General features: G+C 55.6%; 1 protein-coding gene across 1 annotated transcript; it reads right to left on the reverse strand.

Moving 5' to 3' along the window:
* On the reverse strand, positions 1–21,436 carry FBF1 (Fas binding factor 1). Its single transcript, XM_044921664.1, has 29 exons — positions 21,351–21,436; positions 20,773–20,800; positions 19,950–19,991; positions 18,185–18,278; positions 16,731–16,791; positions 15,897–15,947; positions 14,517–14,634; positions 13,946–14,023; positions 13,278–13,397; positions 12,823–12,961; positions 12,553–12,686; positions 11,855–11,954; positions 10,325–10,801; positions 9,126–9,224; positions 8,457–8,545; positions 8,227–8,285; positions 7,372–7,527; positions 7,160–7,260; positions 6,826–7,032; positions 6,006–6,113; positions 5,783–5,922; positions 5,580–5,698; positions 4,326–4,448; positions 4,054–4,239; positions 3,443–3,619; positions 3,213–3,350; positions 3,005–3,122; positions 1,990–2,099; positions 1–1,354 (listed from the first exon to the last, which is right to left on the reverse strand). Exons 1-29 carry the CDS (start codon positions 21,351–21,353, stop codon positions 1,271–1,273), a joined length of 3,459 nt encoding a protein of 1,152 aa, XP_044777599.1. The 5' UTR covers positions 21,354–21,436; the 3' UTR covers positions 1–1,270.
* Between the last annotated feature and the right edge of the window lie 756 nt (positions 21,437–22,192).

A 22,192-nucleotide genomic window follows, 5' to 3' on the forward strand; every position in this document is an offset into this window, starting at 1 on the left:
TGTACAGATTCAGGAAGGTCCCAGCGCCAGCCAGCTTTATAGCATGTAACAGTGCTACAGAGGGAACACGTCTAAGAGATAAGTATAAACTCTCAGGAGTCAAGGCAAATTCTAACAATCGAATCGTTAAGAATATAGCAATTTAATGGGTCCAAGATAAAAGCCGGAAATAGCTCGTAAATGAAGATCCTTCTGAAGGCTGTTCTGGTACCCCCTCAGCCTCGTCCTCCTCTGCCCTTTGTCCTCCAGTGGAAGGTAACCAGTCGCTGGCTGAGGAAAGCCGCTTCAGGAGTGGCCGTGGTTATGTTAGTGGAGTCCATCTGTCCTCGGGTTTGCTGGGACAACTGCCAAGCTGCCGCCCCTCTCCTGGCGCCCCTGCAGGAAGAAGTGCAAAGGCGCCCTCCCAGGGGCGGCAGCCTGGGTAAGGCCCTGTGGGGGTCCCCAGTGCTCTCTACCCTCCCAGCTGTGGCAGCGGCCTTCACTCTCCAGTCTTTGCTCCCACCTGCTGTGGCTTCGTAGCAGGTGAACAGGACAGAGAGGCCTCTCTACTGGTCGCTCACCACACCCCACTGTCACGCCCAGCTGCCTCTGGGAAGCCCTAATTACAAGAAGCGACAGGCCAGTATTCGTGAGGGCTGGTCAGTGATTCAGGCAGCTGGGAATGAGGCAGGGACTTTCTGCCAGCCAACCTGAGAGCACAAGGCTGCGAGGTAAAACCTGGCTGGGCACGGCGCCCTCCCTGCCCCCTCTGTGCCCCACAACACCGCCCGCCTCCTTGGTCAAGAGGATAGAAGGCGCTTCAAAACATGTGCTCTCTGTGTCCCAGTTAGGGAGGAGAGCCCGTGCTGTCCCTGTAGGCCTCTCAGACAGAGAGGGCAGGAGGCTGTCCGTGGCGTCTCTCTAGAAGACTCCCCCGCCTCAGAAGAGGCCCAGGTGAAAATATCCCCCAACCATCTGCCTGCTGAGGAAGGGAGGGGTTCACAGAGCCCAGTGAGCCCTTGGATCTGAGCTGGAAGTCTGGGGGAGGAGAACCGAAGCTGTGGCTGGCAGGGTCATGGGGCTGAGACACCTTCGGCATCACATCTCCCCAGAGGCCACTGCTCCTCAAGCCCTAGAGGCTGGAGTGTGCAGAGAGCACGTGCTCGCACCCTGTCCCCAGGAGGAGCTGTAATCAGGCCCTGGGTACTCCCTCCTCGGAGCCGGCAGCCAGGGGTGCGGTGGGAGAGACTTCCAGGGTTGGAGGCCTCCACTGAGGAGCCAGTGGCGCCCTTCAGGCTGAATGGGATGTCATATTGTAGGAGGCTTTCTTCAGGGTCTCCAGGAAGAACTGTTCATTCTCCAAGAAGTCACGGTCCTGAAAGGCAGGGCTGGGTGAGCAGTCCCCACTGCCTGGCTCCCTCCTGTACCCACTTCTGTGAACAGGGACACTGGTTCGCAGGACTGAGAGCAAGGTGGAGCCAGGCCTCACTCGGGGGCCCTCTCTCCACTTACTCCCTGGCTCTGGGATGCGGCGGGGGCGGTGGGGGCACGGAAGTGAGACAGCGCAGGTCTCAGTCATGGTGAGGCCCTTTGTCAGCACATGACTTCACCTCTGTAAACCTGTCTATAAACTGGGGATAATAACATTACCTGCCTGCAGGACTGGGGGAGTGTGGGTAGAGGCTTGTACCGCACATACAGCTTTCAGCACGGAGCCTGGCATGCAGGGAATGCTCTGGAAGTGATAGCTCCTATCATTCTGATCACAGGATTACTGTGAGGTTCAACCAAGGTGATGGATGCAAGCTGCATCCCACAGAACCAGGCCTGGGGGACGGGTCTCAGAGATGCTCAGTGGGCAATCTGCACTATTACTGTGGGGTGGGGGGACTCAGCCCTCCCTGGGGCCAGGGTGCTCCTTCCTGCCTCCCACCAGTGTGGACAGAGGAGCCCTGGGCCCAGGGCGAGTGGGCGGCTCAGCTGGGGCTGCCTTCCGCTCGGGATACTCACCTGCTCCGCTGTGTGCTTCAGCAGCACCAGCTTGGCGTGGAGGTGCGAGGGGCCCAGGCCAGCAGGGGGCCAGCTGCACCGGGGCGCGGTGGCGGCAGGAGCCACAGTGGCTGAAAAGGCCGAGGAGGAAGTCAGGGGCTGTGGCGTGGGTGGGACAGCAGGACAGCTACAGCTGGGTCCCTGCGGCCCTCTCACCACTGTGGGCCGCAGCAACCGCGCCAACCTTCTGGGCACTTCCACCGACTCTCAAAAGCCTTTGAAAATGCTCACGGGATATTCCCTGGCAAGTCCAATTCTAGGATTTTATTCACGGGAAATAATCAGGCAAAGGTATAGAGATGTATATACAAACATTTCCACTGGGGTGTTTATCTTAGTGACAAAAAACCACTCAGTATGGAATCAGTAAAAACATGGGACACAATGGACAATGATGCTGATTAAGAATTACAGTTAGGGCGCCTGGGTGGCTCAGTTGGTTAAGCGACTGCCTTCGGCCCAGGTCATGATCCTGGAGTCCCGGGATCGAGTCCCGCATCGGGCTCCCTGCTCGGCAGGGAGTCTGCTTCTCCCTCTGACCCTCCCCCCTCTCCTGCTCTCTCTCTCAAATAAATAAATAAAATCTTAAAAAAAAAAAAGAATTACAGTTAAATGTTTAATTACTGATAGCAAAACATGTTCCATATACATGTTTCTGAATGAAAGAAATCAAGGTTGAAAACAACTGAGATGATCTCAATTTTTTATTTTGAAAACATACAGTGTAGAACGCTATGCACCAAAATGTTAAAAGTGGTTTTCTCTAGAGAGTGAGGTCGAGATTAACTTTTTACAAAGCAGCTTTCCCCTCTCTTCTCTCTTACTTAGCTTTCCCTAACGAACATGTGTGACTCGCGTAACAAGGGACTAGCAAGCGGATGTTAACGGGCCCCTGACTCCAGTGAGGGAAGCCGCTCGGGCACCGCCCCCCAGCGGGCCAGCCCAGCCCACGGCCCATCCTTTGAAAGCTACTCACCACCCAGGCAGGGGGCTGCCGGGCCCTGGGTCCTGGGGAGCAGCACCACGGGGCTGGAGGGCAGGTCCTGTCGGATGTGGTCCAGCAGCAGCCTCTGCTGGGCCAGACTCAGGTGCTCCTGTCCCCGACCCCAGAGAGAAGGACATGGCTGCGAGGGCGGGAGACTGGAGGGGGTCACGGGGGCGGCCGGAGCCGGGAGGAGCCTTGCCTGGTGCACGCGCTGCTCCTGCTGCCGCAGCTGCTCCTGCTGCCGCTGTACCAGCTGTAGCCGTGCCTGCTGCTCCTGCTGCACCTGCCGGGCCTCGCGCAGCGCCCGCTGCCCCTCCTCCAACTTCTCCGAGGCTACCTGCGGTCAGCGAGGCTACCTGACGGTCAGCGGGGCTGGCTGGGTGGGTGCCCGGCCACGCCCCCCCCGCCCCGAGCCCAGCAGCCCGGCACCTGGCTCATGCTCTCCACCTCCTCGGCACGGAGCCTGGTGCGCAGGGCAGCAGCGCTGACCCTCTCCTTCTCCAGCCGCAGCTCCTGCCGCTCCCGCTCCAGGGCCTCCCTCTCGGCCGCCAGCTGATCCTCCTTGGCTCGGAGCTCACTGGCCCTGATCTTCAGCTCGGCTTGCTCCTGGAGACGGCAAGGCCTTGGGTGCATTCTCCCCTCTGGAGCGAACTCCCCCTCCCCTTGGTTTCCCAGGCTCCGATCCACCCTGACTCTGGGGGAGGCAGTGTGGCAAGGGGTCCAAGGACGGGTCAGAGAGGCCTGGGGCCAAGAATCGGGGCTGCCCCTCACCCCGGGACTCAACTCCTCTGAACCCCAGCTTCCTCATTTCTAGAATATCTAAGTCAGGGAAACGTGATGACAATTAAATGAGAGAATGTATATAAAGCACCTAGGCCAATTAAAGGAAGTTATTATATGATTGTTTTCATTTCTACATTCTTGTTATCTCTAGGCTCTTTGCTAAAGGACTACATCCCGAGGGAGGAGCAGTGAGGGCCGGGGAAGGAAAGGGCAGGGCTGCTGAGCTCCAGGGCTGCCCTGGAGGCTCTGGGCCCTACCTTGGCCAGGCTGATGAGGGTGCCCTCCCGCTGGGTGTCCACCTGCAGCGCCCTCTCTGCCTCACGCTCAGCCCGCTCCTTACTCAGCTTCTGCTGCGCATAGAACTCGGCCCACTCGGCTGCGAGGCGCCGCCGCTCCTCCCCACACTTGCGCATGACGGACTTCTGCTCCTCCAGCAAGGCGCTCTGGGACAAGAGGGGCCAGGGCACAGGCTGAGCATCCTGAGGCTTATGGCAGGGGTCACAGCTGTACATGGCGTGGCTGCAATCACCTTGGCCTTCTCCAGCTCCTCCCGTTCCATGGTGATCTGCTGGACCATGACCTTCCTCTGCTCTTCTAGACCGCGCTGCGTGGACTCAGCCCTGGACTGCTCGGCATTCACCCGCCATCGCTCCTGGGGGCCAGGTGAGGACATTCGTTCCCTGGACACGCTGCCCGCCCCCTCCGCCCCCCGTCAGGCCTGACTGCGCCCCAGGGAGCTGTGCAACTGCCCCGCCTCTCCCACACTATGCCACAAACACCTCCAGAGAGGTACAGAAGGAGGTGCCAAGCAGGGCTGCCAGGGCCCAGGCTCCGGGATGAACTGCACCAAGGCCTAGAGGCTCAGGAGCTACCACCGAGAGGCACTGGGCCGCCCCACAGCCCCGCTCCCCGAGATGCAAGCTGCTGCACTCTGCGTGCCTGTCTCACAGGCAGGTGGCCAGGGCAGGTGTGACACAGCATACGCCAGGGGACCAGGGGCCACACTAGCACGAGCTTAGCAACTTGACCATGCCTGCCTCAGGCAGGGGCTTAAGAAATTTACAAGAAGGGTGCCTGGGTGGCTCAGTTGGTTAAGCGACTGCCTTCGGCTCAGGTCATGGTCCCAGGGTCCTGGGATCAAGTCCCACGTCGGGCTCCCTGCTCGGCGGGGAGTCTGCTTCTCCCTCTGACCCTACCCCCTCTTGCGCTCTCTCTCTCACTCTCTCTCAAATAAATTAAAAAAAAAAAAGAAATTTATCTGCTTCTCCCTCTGACCCTACCCCCTCTTGCGCTCTCTCTCTCACTCTCTCTCTCTCAAATAAATAAAAAAAAAAAAAAGAAAGAAATTTACAAGAAGACCTGAATACATATGGTTCACGATACAAACACACCTACATCTAATGTTGATAAGTCTACGGAAGATACAGGACATCCTCAGTGGCTACCTCTGGCCAGTGGGTGATTCTAATTTTCTTCTGTACTGCTAACTGTACAGAAGAAACTGTACTGTATTTTGATTTTTTCAGTATAACGTATCATGTTATAACCTAGCACAAAGGAAAGGAAAGGTATCATTTTTTTAGAGAATCAAGCTTGTTCTTCTATACAAAAGATACGAAGGGGTTCAAAAATGCATCTCTTAGAGCTCAGGAGGCACAGGCTTCAGTAGACGGATGAACGTGACAGATCTGAGCAAGGTGGGCAGGAAGGGCAGAAAGGGGAGCACTGGCTGCATCCCTGGGGTGCTGGGGAGACAGGCCCTGCCGGCGGGAGGGCGGCCCACCTGCTCCAGCAGCCGGCTCTGCTCGTTCAGGCGTGCCTCCATCTTCCCGATGACCTCCTGGAGCCGGCTTCTCTCCTCTTCCATGTCCCGCTGCTGCTGGCCCAGCCTCTCCTGCAGCACTGGGGGGCCACGGGGCGCTCAGTACCCGCCCTCTGTCCCAGCGGGATGGGGGTGCAGGGGGGTACCCACAGCCCACCCGGTACCTCTGAGCTGCTGGTCGCGCTGCCGGAGCCCCAGCTCCCGCTCCTGGGCGGTGGTGAGGTGTGAGGCCTCCACGCGGGAGGACAGCTCATGCAGGCTGCTGGAGAACTTCTCCATCTGCTCGATGATGCTATTCAGGGACCTGGGGCCAGGGGGACTGGGTCAGCCTGGCCCCGGGCCCCAGCCCTGCCCCTCGGGCGGGCAGGGCCCAGATGGCGCCCATACCGCGTGTGGGAGGTGGCGCTGGTGACCGCGTCAATCTCTCGGTCCTTCAGCAGCTTCACCCGCTGCAGCTGCTCCTCGTGGTCCTGGCGCATCTCCAGGATGGAGGCCCTGAGGGGAGCGAGGGCAGCGCAATGAGCATGCATGCCAAGCTGCGCCAGAGGGCTTGCCATTCAGCTCCCCTGCATCTTTCCTCCTTGTCCTCATCTTCCTCTTCTCCTCCAGGCACTGCCTCCGCTACCTTGGCTCCTCATCCTTATGTGTCTTCGGGCCTCGATGCCACAACCACTCTAACAGGGAGACTCCTGCCATTACTTAGCAAAGGACACACACAGGAGAAAAGATAGGTGTGTGGGTAGCCTTTTCTTGTCTGGCCAATCTGAGAAGTGTTGAAATGCCTGCTCTGCCCACATCGACCGGCTCCCTTATGTAGCTTTTCTTAGTTCTGTTCTCATCTAGAAAGGCAACCAGATGGACTTACCGGGCACAAGAGTGTAAACCTCATCCAGGGTCCATCTAGTCACCAGACTCAAGAGCACCAGCAGGAGGGGCCTGACCTATGCTGAGCTAGGGGCTTGGGTTGCCTGCCACTGCCAGGACCCCTTAGGCCCTGCAGGGACCTCTACCCCGCTGCTGGGGGAGTGCTGGGCCCTCCACTCAAAGGCGGTAGTGGGTCAGTGTGCCTGGCCTTGGTCCTCACATGGAAGGGAAGGGGTCAAGCCTCAGCTGCTGAGCCATGGCTTGGCGACTCCAGGGAATGGACTTCGTCTGGCCATCCCCGAAGATGGCCAGGCCCTGCCTGTCCCCCAGGCCTCGCCCTCACCGCTGCAGTGCCCGGAGCCGCTCCATCTCATGGTCCTTCTCTTGCACGGCAGCCGCCAAGCGCTGCTGGTGCTGGGCTGTGAGCTCGGCGCGGGCCTGCTCGGCTTCTCGGCAGTACGACAGATACCGGGCCGACAGCTCCTCGTGCTCTCTCCGCAGCCGCTCCTCCCGTTGCTGGTACGATGTTTCTAGCACCTTGACACGGCTTCTGCCAACAAAACACAAAGCCGTGGTGCTCAGAGGGTGAGGGCAGATACCCGAAGAGCCCCTCCGAGCACATCGGCTAGGGCCAGCCCTGAGGCTTGGGAAGCCCGGGCGGGAGGAGCGGTGGGTACCTGTGGGCACTCTCGATGAGCTCCAGGTCGGCCTGGTGCCGCTGCTCCAAGCTCTCTAGCAAGAGCTGGTGCTGGGTCCGCTCCAGCTCCAGCTTCCGCACCTGGAGATGGCGGGAGGGTGGGGAGGTGGGCTCCCTGGGCCAACTGGTTCCAGCCCTCAGAGGGAGACCCTCTCGTCACAGCCTCGCCCCCCCATCCCCTCTGTCCTTCACCTGGGCCTCCAGCTCTGCCAGCCGGGCCTGGCTCTGCAGAAGGTCGGCCTGGAGCTCGGCCGTGCCGCTCTGCAGATGCACTTGGGCGGCCAGAAGCTGCCTCTGGTATTCTGTGCCCGGCAGCAGGCTCTGCGCCAGGGACTCGAGGAGCAGGGACTGTAGGAGACGGTGGGAGAAGGTCCAGGTAGGGGACAGGGATTCAGCTGAGCTCAGCTACCTCTGGCCCTCCCAGGCCCTGCGCCTCATCTGTGGCCGCAGATGGGGACAGAGACATGACACCCGGAGGCCAAGGCCGAGGCCTTAGAGTGGTGCGGTCATTGTCCCTCCCCGCCTCCCTCAGCATGACATCCTCCCCAGCAGGTGTTCCAGATTCCTAGACAAGCAGCTGAGCCCTAGCAGTGTCTCAGCTGTGACAAAAGCTTCCTTTGCCCGACCCCGAGTCCAGATGTCGAGCGCCTCTCTATTTCCTGCAGGTTGCCCACCACCCACCATCTCCAAAGGTGCTTCTGGGTTCCTGGGGATAGGTCTCTGGGGTCTCCTCACTGCCGGGCTCAGAGGTGACTGCCTCCCACACCTGGGAAACAGGGGCAGCGGCAGCGGGAGCATGGCAGCTATGGAGGCGGCTTTCTAGATGGAACAACGGGACACGTGCAGCCCTGCTTCCTGACTGGAGTGTTCCTGGCTGCCCCCCCACGGATGCCACCTCTACCTTCCTCCTGGAGTCGGCAAAGTAGCAGCCAACTAACTCTGCCTGCGACTGGCGAGGCTAGAGGCTGAGGGAAGCGCTGGGGGAAGTGCCGTCAGATCTCCCCACACACGATTCCCCGCAGGCTGTCGTCTGTCCGCCCTGCCTACCTGGGCAGGCACAGAAGGCCCTGGGGGTTCCTGGGAGCTCGGGACACAAGCTGCGGGCTCTGAAAATCAACAGCAGAGAAATGAGCAAGAGGCCCGCAAAGGCCTGGAGGTCTCGTGTGTCCGTGTGTGTTTGGGAGTCCAGCTCTACTTGTCTTCCCGGACCCCAAAGGAAGCTCAAAGTGCCTCTTCCACACCCATAGGTAAAGCACCAAACAAAGCAGAAAACAAACCAACGCTGGAGAGGTCTCCAAGGGCTGTTCCCCTCTTTGGGTCACCTGCAGGGAGGGTCAAGGCAGCCTGGTTCCAAGTCACAGGGGACCTAAGGACATAGAGATTGTGGGGGCGGGGGTCAGTGGTGGCAAGGTGAACAGCCTACTGTGTAGAAGAACACAGGGAGACCAGAAGAGGGTTGGCGTGGGCAGTGAAGGAAAACAGGTTCAGAGAGTTGACTGGAAAGGCCTGGTAGCTGGCAGTTTACTAAGAGTGAGGTCTTGGGGCGCCTGGGTGGCTCAGTTGGTTAAGCGACTGCCTTCAGCTCAGGTCATGATCCTGGAGTCCCGGGATTGAGTCCCGCATCGGGCTCCCTGCTCGGCGGGGAGTCTGCTTCTCCCTCTGACCCTCCCCCCTCTCATGTGCTTGCTCTCTCTCATTCTCTCTCTCTCAAATAAATAAATAAAATCTTTAAAAAAAAAAAAAAAAGAGTGAGGTCTTGGTTGGGTAAAGGAGACCAGGCCCGGCCTTCAGGTCCCCTTAGTCAGTGGGCCCGATACAAGGTAGCACATACCGCATGCCAAACCGACCAAGTCAGAGCCCAGCTTGGCTGCCCATCATCTCTAAGGAAGGAGGCCCACGCAGGCCCAACCCAGCCTCTCACCCCCCTCAGCCCCCTGTGGACATACCCCGAGGTGGCAGGTCTGGTCGGTGGCTTCTGTGTCGCTGTTCCTGAGGGCCCTCCAGCGGCTGCTTGCTTGAACCCTTGAGTGCTGGGAACAGGTTGGCTGAGGAAGTAAGTGTTACAGCAAAGGTGGCAGAAGGTTCCAGTTAGGCTGGATATGGACAAGGCCTGAGCATGAAGCTGTTGGCCAATCGTCCCCTCAGCGCCCCTCCTGTTCCCATCGTCCCATCTTGGGAATTCTCCTCCCAAGTCTGAGCCCTTAGCCTTCCAGTACCCCTTCTTGGCCCCAGGGCCCACTAGGGCACAGTGGACAGGCACCGACCATCTGCTGACAGTCCAAGGAAAAACAATCCACATGTTATAGACACCAGAGTTAAGTTCAAGTTCAAGGCCTTGTTCTGGCCCACATAGCTTTGCTGAGTTAGACTGGGGCTCTGCTCACTCTCTGGCCAGGTCCGGCTCCCTTTGGGCTCCTCTCTTCTCCTGTCTGTGGTTCCCACCCACCTTGGCTGGCTCTCAGGGCCAAAGGGAAGCTTTCTCCTTGGTTTCAGAGGTAGGTCAAAGCTACCCTCCTCGTTCACACCAACCCTGGGGCTGGGTTATGTCCCTGGCCTGTTGCACAATTGCCTACTTCACTTCTTCCTCCCTCTGGCCACACGGCATCTTGCCACTTCCTCTGGACAATCCCAGTCTTGCCCTCAGAGGTCCCTCGCTGTCCTGCCCCACAGGAATGCCACGCGGTGACTTTCCCTAGGAGTTGCCCCTTAGTCACTGTCTTCTCTGACACTCCCCCAAAGCATGGGCATATGTCATGTCCTTTAGCGCAGGCCAGCAGAGGCACCAATAATTTGGACACTGGGTCTTTTGGGACCTCAAGGACACTACGGGCAGGGCCCTTGCTCAGAGGCACCGGGATGACTGTGCCTTTGTCACATGAGGGTACCCTCTGTCCCTGCCTGATCAAATCAGCCCTTGTCCACACGACAGTCAGGGTGTGTCAACAGCCTCCCGATCCCCTCATGTCGGCACCTGGGCAAGGATGGGGAGCCAGACCCTCTCTCTGTAGTGTCCAGAGAGGTAGAGAGGCACAGCTAAGAGGTGGTGCAGGCCGGCACTCCTGACTGAGGAACCAGGATGGGCAAGGTTGGCCCCCCACACCCCTGCCCAGCCCTCCCTCCCTTAGATAGCAGCCCAAGCCCATACCTGCTGGAAGGGGGACTGCCTCCTGCTCCCACCCGGTTCTGGCCCTTAGAGGCCTCTGTGTGCTCCTCTCTGGCCAGACCTTGGGACTTCTTCCGAGATAAGGCATGGCTCAGCCAATCCTCTTCCTCTTTGTCCTTAGACACTCCCAGCTGGGAAGGCTGGCTGGCTTTGGCAGGGAAACCTGCACTCTCCGTTGGTGGCTTTGGCCCCAAAGAGGAGGAAGGCAGTCCAGCTGGGGCAGAGCACCGGCCTGAGTCAGAGTGCTGGCTCCTGGGAGGGAGCACGGAAGGAGTGGAGAGTGCTGAGCCTCCCCTCTGAGCCTCTCTGGTGGGAGAGGGAGGGAGCAGGTCGTCGTCCTTGAGGCCCAACCAGTCAGCTCCTCCCTTCCTGGGGTGAGTGGGGCTGGAGGCCGCTGGGGTGCTCTGTTTGGAGCCTGGTTCTCCCTTGGTGTCTGCGCTACCTTCTGTTAAGAACCTACTTCAAGACAGAGAGGAGGGGGTCTAAGGCAGGGCAAGCAGTCCATCCTAAGAGCCCCCCAACCAGCCTTCCCCTCTGCTGCTCGGGGGTGACTCTGAGGCCCACGCTAAGGAGTGAGAGGCGCCCGGAGCTCCGCACAGCCAGCCCGACACCCAGTGAGCACAGTGCCCACCCAGCTCGGGCGGCAGAGCAGCGGCCGGCTGAGCACCACTGGGAGAACACCACCGAACACAGACATCTTGAACAGGGGACAATTCCATGCATAGCAAACAGCACCAAACGACAACCACGGGCACGCACGTCCAGGGAAAGATCAGTTGGATCAAGTGGTTTTAGGTTTTCTATCAACAATGTCACCTGTTCGTTTATCTGGCCACTGCCTAGAAACATTACTGGCCCCTGGCAGAATGTTCTGAGGTCTAAGAACGTACTGGGACTGGGAGAAATGTCAATGCGTGTGCAGGTTATTTAGATAGAAACGGGCTGACAAAGCCAACGTGGCATAGTATCAACAACTGTGGATTCTGGGCGAAGCGCAGGAGGGAGCTCTTTGTACCATTCTTACAACTTTTCTGTCAGTTTGAAATTATTTCCAAACATAAAATTGAAAATGTATACTGGGAGGAAAACCCCAAATTCAGAAAATTCTACCCACTAACTTAATGTTTCGCCGCACACAGGGATGAGCCCACGGCAGCGTCATGGTGGACCCCAGGGCCGCTCCTGGGGAGCGGGGCGTGAGAAGCCACTGAAGGGTCACGGTCTCACTGCCCTGGGACCGAACATCCCTCAGCTGTTTATGGCTTTATGGGTCCCGGGCGGTGTTGGGACCACCTCCTCCTTCTCCTTCCAAGGAGGCTGGAAGGAAATGGGCCTGGATGCGCAGGACTGGGCAACCCCCCTCTTCCTTCAGCACCTGCAGACAGCCACCCCTGGGCCTTGTACACCATGCTTCCCCAACAAGACTGTCGGCGGGATGGGGGAGCATGGGGCACCTCCTCCTTCCTGGTGGGCACCTGCCCCAAGGCCATGCTCTCTGCAGGCCCTGCTTACCTGACCGACTGCCGGTGGGACTGGCGGCCCTCACAAGAGCCCATGGTGGGCTGATAGGCCCCAAAGGTGAAGTCCTCATCACCCCAGGAATCTTCCTTGTCTGCAAATGAAGAAGCCTGTGATCTCTAGCAAGGGAATTAGACATTTTGTGGCTGCAGAACTCTGTTTAAAAAAACTGAACTGGTAGCTTGACGTGTCAGCAAGTAAGTAGAGGTGAAGCTGCCGTGGGGTTGGCAGGGGTGCGGCACTGGGTGTGAGCTCGAGGTCTCAGGATCCCACACGCCAGGCATCACCTGGGAGCTGTGAAAAAGGCACTGGCAGGGTCCTGCCCCAGACGTCCTTTAGATGAGGCCCGCTGAGCTGCGCGTGCCATGAGAGTGATTCTCAACAGCTGGCCCGTGGGCCGACACTTTGAGAAACATTGGTCTAGAGTGATCTTTTGCAAACTGTGAGCTGCTACCTATCAGCAGGTCAAGAAACCAATTTCACGAGTCACAACCAATGTATTTATAAATCAGATAACGTATAAACAAAAAAATAACAGAATACTGAATGCGGTAATTATCATTCCGCGATGCTTTTGTCTCAGTTACGATAATGTGTGTTGTGATGCAGGCTTATTTCTCACTGTGGGTCGTGGTAACAGCGTGGTCTGGGAGCCCTCCACCTCGCCTCCCCTGCCCTGCAAGCTTCCTCACCCTGGGGCCTCTGGTACTTCTTGTCCAGCTTGAATTCCCTGTGCTCCCCAGTGCCCGGGCGGGCCAGGAGCTTGGTGGCAGTGCCCCGACCCAGCAGCTCATCCAGCCTGGAGCGAGCAGGACGGGGCCCTTCCCTGCGGGAGGGAACACACACAGGTGCCTGTGGACGTGGGGGGGCGCCTGGGGGCCTGCATGTGCCCACCCTCTAGCTTTTCCCTGCGCCAGAGGTAGCTGTATGGGCAGGGTTTCTCCGCTCCGAAGGACCCTTACTGGTCGCCCATCTGCCTCCTTTCTGCTGTGGGGCTGTCTGCAAACCCCAGGGTGGCCACGACATCGTCCTCCTCATCAAATAGCACTTCTTCTTTCTTTCGGACCGGGGTGTCCCCAGGAGTTAGTGGAATAGCTGGACCTAGAAGACAGAACACAGGGCACAGGACACAGTGCCCATGGCCCACCGTGCCCTCAACTGTGGTGTCTGAAGGGGTCAAAGGGGGTGCTTCTCCGTGACCCGAATCTCTGGGTGTGGCTGCAGGCAGCGCACAAGTCTGGTCTGCGCACAGGACTGACTCCCCCGCCCCGCCCCAGCTCACGCATCCCACCTCCCTATTCAGAGACACCAATAAGCTCTCGGTCCAGGACCTTAGCCATGTGGTCCCGGCCCGGCGGAGTCTCTGGTTGTGCAACCTGCATCTGCCCCGGACAAGCAACAAGCCCACCCTCCCTACCTTGATTTCTGACTGGGGCTGGGCTCTTTTTGGAAGCCATTTTACTCTCGGTCCCAGGGGGCTTCTTGGTGATTCCTTCCTCATCGTCGGAGAGAAGTCCCGCCAATGGGTCTTCCAAATCTCACGGCCAGAAGGAAAAGCACAGGTCAGACTGCACCGTTTGTTCAGGAAAACCAGCCCTGCACTATGGTGAGGGAGCCATCACTCGACGGGCGATTTCTAGCTGCTCTAATACATGAACAGGCCACTCAACACCCAGGACACACATCAGCCTTGGCAAGGAGACAGGGAGCCGGGGGGCCGCCCTGGGCCTGTCTGTGCACCCCCAGGGCTCTGCTGCCTGCGCAGCCTTCTGGAAGCGTCCCCCAGGCAGCAGAAGTGAAGTAAAACATTTGTGCATTTGGAAAAGGAAGGGGAATTCTTCTTATGCTTTATAAAACCTTCACTTCAGGTTGATGTCTGGCTTCAAAGTCTTGCAAAGAAGTGATCCAAATCTCCCCCCACACACAATACCATCAGTCCCTCCCTGAATTCCTGAGGAGCTGAACCGGTGGCCCCAGCAGTCTGCTCCCCCTCTGGACACATGCAGCGACCTGACCCCGGGCAAGCACGTGAGCATCAGCCAGGCTCCACCACTCTCAGAAGCGTGACTGTGGGGCCTGTGGTACCTTCGAAGGAAAACTTTCTGTATTGATGCCCAAGGCTGCTGGGAGAGGGAGGGGGCTTCTTGGCAGGAACGGTGTCCCCTGTAAGAAGCAAACAGAAGGCAAGGTCATAGGCCTTGGCCGCTCCCAGCCAAGTTCCTGCCACACCATAATGGGGACCCTGGGCTGGCGTGCCCTTCTCCTGGGGAGGCTGAGGGCTCATGCCCTGGAGACAGCGGTGGGATGGGTTGACACCTCCCCGGTTCTCACAGACGCTTCTGCCAGGGAAACGTGGTCTGGAGCCACCTCCTGCCCCCCGGTCACATGTCACTCCAAACAGTCATGGACTTGGGAGGTACACAGGCTCCCACCAAATTCCCCAATTTAACTCAAACGGTTTCCCTGGGAGCTGCCATGTTGAACTTAGAGGGCCTGGAACCACACTAGGGAGGGAGGAAACTGTCCCCTCCCCAACCACAAACAGAGAAAACCCACAGGAATGAGAGCTGCCTTCCGAGTATCTTCCCTGTCCCTACAGTGTCCCTAGATGCAAGAAACTCTTTCTACTCACCTTTCTCACTGGCTGTCAATATGCCGGCAGGTTTGGGATGACTAGGCAGCTCTTCTTCCCCAGGACCCTTGGCAGCTCTTTTGCTAGAGGTCAGATTAGACCTCTTCAGACCTAAGAGATCGGCATCCATGTCGTCCAGATCCTGGAAAAGCGGGAGGGAGGGAGGAATGCTCACTGGTGCTCAGCTAGGGGTGCTGAACGCCCCTGTGCTCCGAGAAGCCTGGTGATATGGCCTCCATATTCCATGGGGACAAGTGGGGGCCTAGTTTGGGGAACTGACCTCGGCTTAGTAAATGGTGAGGCTCTCTTTACGGTGGGAACACAACAGCAGGACCCCGGGATTGAAGACTCCCAGAGGGACTGCCGCCGGGCTGTGAGAAGGGGCCAGGCACCCAGCCAGCAGAGGAAGGCAGTCAGGGCCTCCCACCACCCCCGCCGCCCGTACAGACTCGCCAAATGCTGACCCTCGTAAGGGGATGAGGACTTGTATCTGGGAGGACGCTTGGCACCCCAGGGGCAGAGGTGTGAGGAACACAGGGAAAAGGGGAGACTATGCAGGAAATAGAGGAGTTGGGAAAGAAAACTGGACCACAGGGACGCAGAGCGAGCTGGGGATTCTGGAGTGAGACTCAATGTCACCACCAGCCGCTGAGTCAGAGGACTGGAGGGCTGTAGCCAGGGGTGCCAGGGGTGGGCCCTGGGGAAGAGTGATTTCAAGATGAGGTTAAGAGGCTGAATATGGAGCCAAGAAGGGAACAGACTCCAATTCTTTAGCCCTCCCTTCCCCCGCAAGGCTGAAAGCAAGCGCTTGGCCTTGGCCTGGGACCATGGGTTAACAAGGAGGACAAGAGGCAGGACATCAGGCAGGAGGGTGCTGCCGGACAGAAGGGCAGGGAAGCCAAGGTGACCTAAGGTTTCAGACCCCGGCTAGGCCACCTGAGCCCTGGGGGATTATCTTGTAAACTGTACAGAATTTATGTCTTAAAATTCCATTGCTACGCTTAGCTTGGGGCTTGATCCAATGAGAGCACAGCTGGGCTGAAGGGGCCTTGGCAGGGGATGTAGAGAGAAACACACAGAACAGTTAAGAAGCAGCCTTAGAGGAGAGTCTCTCCTTCTTTCCCCTCAATGGGGGTGGTGTCTTTGGGTGGGAGCCAGCCCCACCGCACTAGGGGCTTGGTGCATGACTGTGTCTCCCGGTGGATGAATCTCTAGACACCAGGAGACTGGATTTCTATCCAGAGGGACACAAAGGGCAGCAGCTCACGGATGAGCTCCTCTCTTGACTAGGAAGGGCTCAGGAACATAAATTGTAAAGAGAAAAATGGGAGGGAGAAGGAAGACTTGGCACAGAACATTCCTACGCCTACCCCTGCTCCCAGAACCGTGCAAGCCAGTAGGTACCTTCATTGCCTGGAGCAAAATCTGTGGGTCTGCCTCTGAGACGTCGGACACCTAAGTCCACAGGAGGGCAAGGACACATGTTAGCTGAGGCCCAATAAAGCTCTGGCTCGTTACCTTGCTTCTGTGAGGGCAGACGGCCCAGCAGGGGCGGAGCCCGGCCAATAGGGCACCAGCAGGAAGTCCTGCCCTCCCCTGAGACTGAAGTGTCCTCAGAAGTCAAACCTCCCGAGGTGTGGAGATCCAGAAAGCGCTGCCACTTTCTGTCCCCGCTCAGTGGAAAGAACGCTTTCACGACAGGCCATCACTATGCCATTTCCCAACTATGTAACCGGACAGCCGGGAAGCTTCTTACTGGAAACACAGTTACAAGGAGCAACATCCAAGACTCCAACACCTGCGGGGAGCTCTACTTTCTAGCTCATCTCACTGGCAGGAAGGAAAAGCTTGTTGAGTTCACATTTGGGTCCCTTTGGTAGCCCTTGGGTATTATTTTAAGAACAATGGCTAGGGGCGCCTGGGTGGCTCAGTCGTTAAGTGCCTGCCTTCGGCTCAGGTCATGATCCCGGGGTCCTGGGATCGAGCCCCGCATCGGGCTGCCTGCTTGGTGGGGGGCCTGCTTCTCCCTCTCCCTCTGCCCCTGCTTGTGTTCCCTCTCTCGCTGTGTCTCTCTGTCAAATAAATAAATAAAATCTTTAAAAAAAAAAAAAAAGAACACACTGGCTTTGCAGAAACTCCTGAACCCTTGTGTGAGCAACCTCCCAGCCACCACCTCCATTCCACTGCTTCCGGGGATAAGTAGAGAGGGTGGGCGGCAGTAGGGTGGACCAGGCTCACCTCAGCATCAGGTCCCGGGACGCCTGCCGTGGTGCTGAAGGCATAGTCTTCCAGGAGGGACCTGCGAAGAGGCGCAATCGGCACCCACTTGCATCCCCAGGGGACTAATTGATTCCGAGAAAGGAAGGTGGCCCAGAGCCCCGGTGAACCTGGAAGACTTCTCCAGGAGAATGGGACAGAGTTGCTTAAAGGAATTTCACAGCCCCCCTCATGCAGAGATTTTCCATTTTTTTTTTTAAAGATTTAATTTATTTATTTGAGAGAGAGAGAGAATGAGAGACAGAGAGCATGAGAGGGAGGAGGATCAGAGGGAGAAGCAGACTCCCTGCCGAGCAGGGAGCCCGATGCGGGACTCGATCCCGGGACTCCAGGATCATGACCTGAGCCGAAGGCAGTCGCTTAACCAACTGAGCCACCCAGGCGCCCAGATTTTCCATTTTTTTAAAGCAGTAGAGGCCCTTTAAAAACAATCTGTTAAACACTTGTGGTAAAGCACAGCGTAACTCGACCTGTCCCAATGCCATGCAGTATGCTTGAGACTATTTTAACCCTGGGTATCAACTGTACTTCAAAAAAAAGAAAAATAGCCACAAAATGGAAAAACAACTTTTAAAAACAACAGATAAGAGAGAATAACAGAGAGACGCTTGGGTGGCTCAGTCGGTTAAGCGTCTGCCTGCGGCCTAGGTCAGGATCCTGGGACCCTGGGATCGAGTCCCGCCTCGGGCTCCTTGCTCAGCGGGGAGCCTGCTTCTCCCTCTGCCTGCCACTCCCCCTGCTTGTGCTCTCTCTCTGACAAATAAATAAATAAAATTTTTTTTTTTTAAAGATTTTATTTATTTATCTGACAGAGAGACAGCGAAAGAGGGAACACAAGCAGGGGGAGTGGGAGAGGGAGAAGCAGGCTTCCCGCGGAGCAGGGAGCCCGATGTGGGGCTTGATCCCAGGACCCTGGGATCATGACCTGAGCCGAAGGCAGGCACTTAACGACTGAGCCACCCAGGCGCCCCAAATAAATAAAATCTTTAAAAAGAGAGAGAGAGAGAGAGAGAAAAACAGAACTGCGTTGGCTAAGATGAAGGTGGAGGGCGGAGAGCTCACAAAACTCCCTCCTATCTCTCAATGGTCAGGAACACTTTGGAAGAACAACCTGACAGCCACTGACCTAGGCCAATTCTCTTATTCTGGGGATGAGCACACTGAGGCTCAGAGAGGTTCAGGAATCACCCAAGATCACACAGTAAGTAGCATATGCAGGACTGGCAGCCAGGACTTCTGACCCCTGGTCAGTTCGCTCTCCACTCCTCAGGTTCCTCACGGGCCAGGAGCGGGGGGAAGGGAGGAGTAACTGACAGCAGAAGTGGGGCACACAGCAGGTGGAAAATGGGGCGGTGAGGAGGCAACAACATTTGGACTGAAGGGGTGACAGTCACCCAAGCCAGTCCTGCTCTTACTTCGTTCGAGCCTGGGAAGAAGGGAGCGCCTGGGCAGCACCTGTGGCGTCTCGGGCACGTGAAGCTAGTTTAACAGGCTCCTCAGGTAGTGTCGCTGGAAAAAAAGAGAACAGAAATGATGCCATTTGGCTAGTGAACTGGAGTCAGATGGAGAGGACTGGAAGTTCCCCACCAAGCTCTCCCAGGAAAACCTTCTCCCAGGAAGTTCACCCTAAATGCCAACTGGGGCCCAATGAAGAGCCCAACCCTACCGCACCCCATCAAGCGTAGGAAGAATGATGCACTTCCATCCCAGAGCTCTCGGCTGAACACAAGGCTTGGGCTCCATGGGTTCTTCTGTGCCAGGTCGGGGGAGCCTCAGCCTGGTTGCCCCCAGTGAGCTCCCCACACCCCAGAAGCCCCGCTCCTCATTACAGCAGAGGAGCACACGATATCCAGAATATATAAGAAACTCCTACAACTCAATAGTAAAAAGACAACCCAATTTAAAAAAAAGGATCTGAATAGACCTTTCTCCAAAGAAGATACACAAATGGCCAATAAACCCATGAAAAAGACGCTCAATGTCCATAGTCACTAGGGAAATGCACATTAAAGCCACCATGAGAGGGCAGGGGGTGGGGGATGGGGTAACAGGGTGACGGCATTAAGGAGGGCATGCGATGGAGTGAACACTGGGTGTTACGTAAGACTGATGAGTCACTGAACTCTACCTCTGAAACGAATAATACTCTCTATGTTAATTAGTTGAATTTAAATTTTAAAAGATTTAAAAAACCCACAACGAGATGCAACTGTATTATACGCGCCAAGATGGGCATAATCAAAAAGACAGAAAATTAGCAAGTGTTCGCAGGGATGTGGAGAAACCAGAACCCTCGAATGCTGCTGGCAGGAATGCAAAATGGCGCTGCTGTGGACAATAGTCTGGTGGTGCCTCAAAAAGTTAAACACAGGGTTACCATATAAGTAATTCCATTCCTCGGTATACACCCCAAAAGAACTGAAAACATATGGCCACACAAAAACGTGTACCTGAATGTTCCTAAGAGCATCATTCATAACAGCCTGGGCCATATGTGGAAACCACCCAGGTGTCCACCACCTGTGATGAGTGGATCAGCAAACCATGGTCCATCCACACACTGGAATACTGTCCAGCGGTAGGAAGGAATGAAGACAGGAATGGCTCAGTGTGGGTGAACCTCGAGAACACCGTGGTGAGTGAAGAAAGCCAGATGCAAAAGCCAAGTATGATGTGACGACATTTTATACAACATGTCTAGAACAGGCAAACCCACAGGGAAGAAAAGTGAGTAAGTGGTTGTCTAGGGCTTGAGGGAAGGGAGAATAGGAGGGACTGCTAATGGGCATGGAGTTTGTTTATAAAGTGATGGAAGTGTTCTGGAATTAGATTGTGGTGATAATTATGTAACTCTGTGAACATACTAAAAGCCAGTGAATTATAAACTTGAAAAGAGTGTATTTTCTGTGAAAAAGATTTCATTCGGAAAAAAAAAAGGGGGGGATTGGCCTGGATGGCTCAGTTGGTGAAGAGTCTGACTCTTGATTTCCGTTCAGGTCATGATTTCAGGGTCATAAGATCAAGCCCTGCATCAGGCTCTGCACTCAATGGAGTTCTGCTTGGGATTCTCTCTCTGTCTCTCCCACTGCTACCTGCCCTACTCTCTCAAATAAATAAATCTTAAAAAAAAAAAAAAAAGAACAAGCCTAAATCAGGGGATTCTGCAGAAGGGGCACTTACTCTCATCCCCCAAGAGGTCACCAAGGACATCATCAATGGAGCCTAGAACAAACAGAAAAGGAACTGTCAAGACTTCAGAAGGAAGGAATGTCATTAACAAGCCTCATGTCTTGAGACCTCATCCCAATTCCAGACTCCTCACCACTAGAGTGCTCAGATACTGGGACCGGGGCCCAGCTCTCTCTTCAATGGCCACGAGACGTTTCCTAACTCTCTGGCAACAGATCGCAATGCCTTGTTGAAGGGCCCCAGGGTAGAAATTGAAAATAACTTTCTCAAAGGATAATGGTGAGGATTTTCAGGAGCGCCTGCATTCTACAGGACCATTCCACTGGCCAACAAGCCAGTTTTCCAGACTCTGAATAAAGCCCCGTGTGCTTCTTTGGGAAAAAGAGTCCAAGATTTCTAGGCACACACAAGCTTCTTTCATGCCAACAGCTTCCTCGTGCCCTTCTATCTGAGACCTCCCCTCCCCTAGCTGGGGCACATGGGGGAAACCCAAAGTACAAGTACTGAATTAGTTTTTGCACCCAGCTGAAGTGCCTTTACCGCCCTTAATGCCAACCACATACTTCTCAATACAGATCCCGACAAGAAGGACTTTTTCCCCAAGCCTCACCCCTGTCTATTTCTGGATTACTCTGAGGGCCAACAGGCAGCACAGGGAGTCCCCTCTGAAGACCAAAGCTTCCTGTGCAATTATGGGGGAAACCAGCAAGACTCACATCAAGAACATTTAGATACAGACACGTCTATGTTATTTTTGGATGAAAGGTGGGGAATTATTTTTGCCTTAAGGGTGATATTCCATTTTTCCACTTACCTTTCAATCCCTTTTTGGTTTTCGGTGCCTAACATTGGAAAAACAAACCACATTAACAAAATCAAACAGTGAACATGGCTGAAACTGAAAATACAGAATAAATTGTTGTGCCTTCTGCCAAGTCACCAGAGGAAAAGGAGCACCAATGGCATTTAGAGACAGAGCTCTTTATGCTTTCCCAGAGTTTCTGAGAATAGACTCATTCAGAGCACGGAAACAGCCCCCACTAACCAGCAATGGACACCACTGTGAGTGCCATCCGGTGGGCAGAAGTCTCCTTTTCCCTGATTTCCAGATGCCACCTGCAAACCCTCCCAGGCAGGATGTAACACGACTGGGAAGGTTTTCCCCTCATGTGTCCCTGACTTCTCAACACCAGCAAGGGACACTTAAAAATGCTTCCAGCTGGCCATTCAGAGGCTCAGAAGGCTTGCTCATCTTTTAATAAGTTTGGTATCAATTCTACCTCCCATCATTCTTCTCTGGGGACCTAGTCCTTGTCACCCAGCCCCTAAAGTTCTCCAGGCAGTCAAGATCTTGGGGCTGGAAGTAGTGGTGAGAGTCTGCATTCTGCCTACCATCTCAAGGCTCTGGGAGCTGCTTGTAGCTTGTTCACAGCACTGTCCAGGTCATTTGAATTCTGCCCACATCAGGCTCATCCTCCCTAGTGAAGAAAATTCAAGTGGTTGATTAAAAATGATGTAGCTTTAACAGTGCTCGAGTCCAAGGCCCATCAAGGTTTCTCTCACTTTATCCATTCAAGAGGTTAAAATCTAGTTCCATAAATTAAAAATTCCCTATAGGGAGAGGTACTTAGATGAGAAGCAAAGTGCCCTCGGTGACTTAATGAGCTGAGGCCTGGAGATTGCTCACACAAAGTGCAGTGGTCCTCATCTCTTATCCTGAAAGAGGATGCAGGAGATGGTAGGTACCCATCTCAGAAAGGAGGTGGGTGTCTGGTACTATGGCCAATATGCATTCCCAGGCAACACCCATGACTACATTTGTGCATTCAGCACGAAGAGTGGATGTTTGCGCTGGTTTTACTCCTTGAAACTATTTTCACCGATGGTGTAAATTTTTCCCTTCACGGTAACTATAAATCCGACTTAATCCATTAACAGCGAACTGTTTGACTCAGATTGTCACTCTCTCCTTACCCCTCCTAAGCATTACCAAGGCAGACAGTCCCTGCCTTGGAAGAAAGGAGTCAGAGAGCGTCATCTCTATTTGTCTGGTGTTGCAGGTCCTGTTAACAGAATGCAAAATTCATCTGGGATTACTTATAGGGGCCACTCTGAATGTTTGTTTCTCTTTCTTTATAATGGCAATTTTCACGACCTACAAGTCCAAACACGTTTTGTCTCCCATCACACCGGAGAGCTTCTGCCATCTCCCAGGAATTCCGTCCTAGCCTCCC

The sequence above is a fragment of the Neomonachus schauinslandi genome, chromosome 15 (assembly GCF_002201575.2).
Source record: "Neomonachus schauinslandi chromosome 15, ASM220157v2, whole genome shotgun sequence".
Lineage (NCBI taxonomy): Eukaryota > Metazoa > Chordata > Mammalia > Carnivora > Phocidae > Neomonachus > Neomonachus schauinslandi.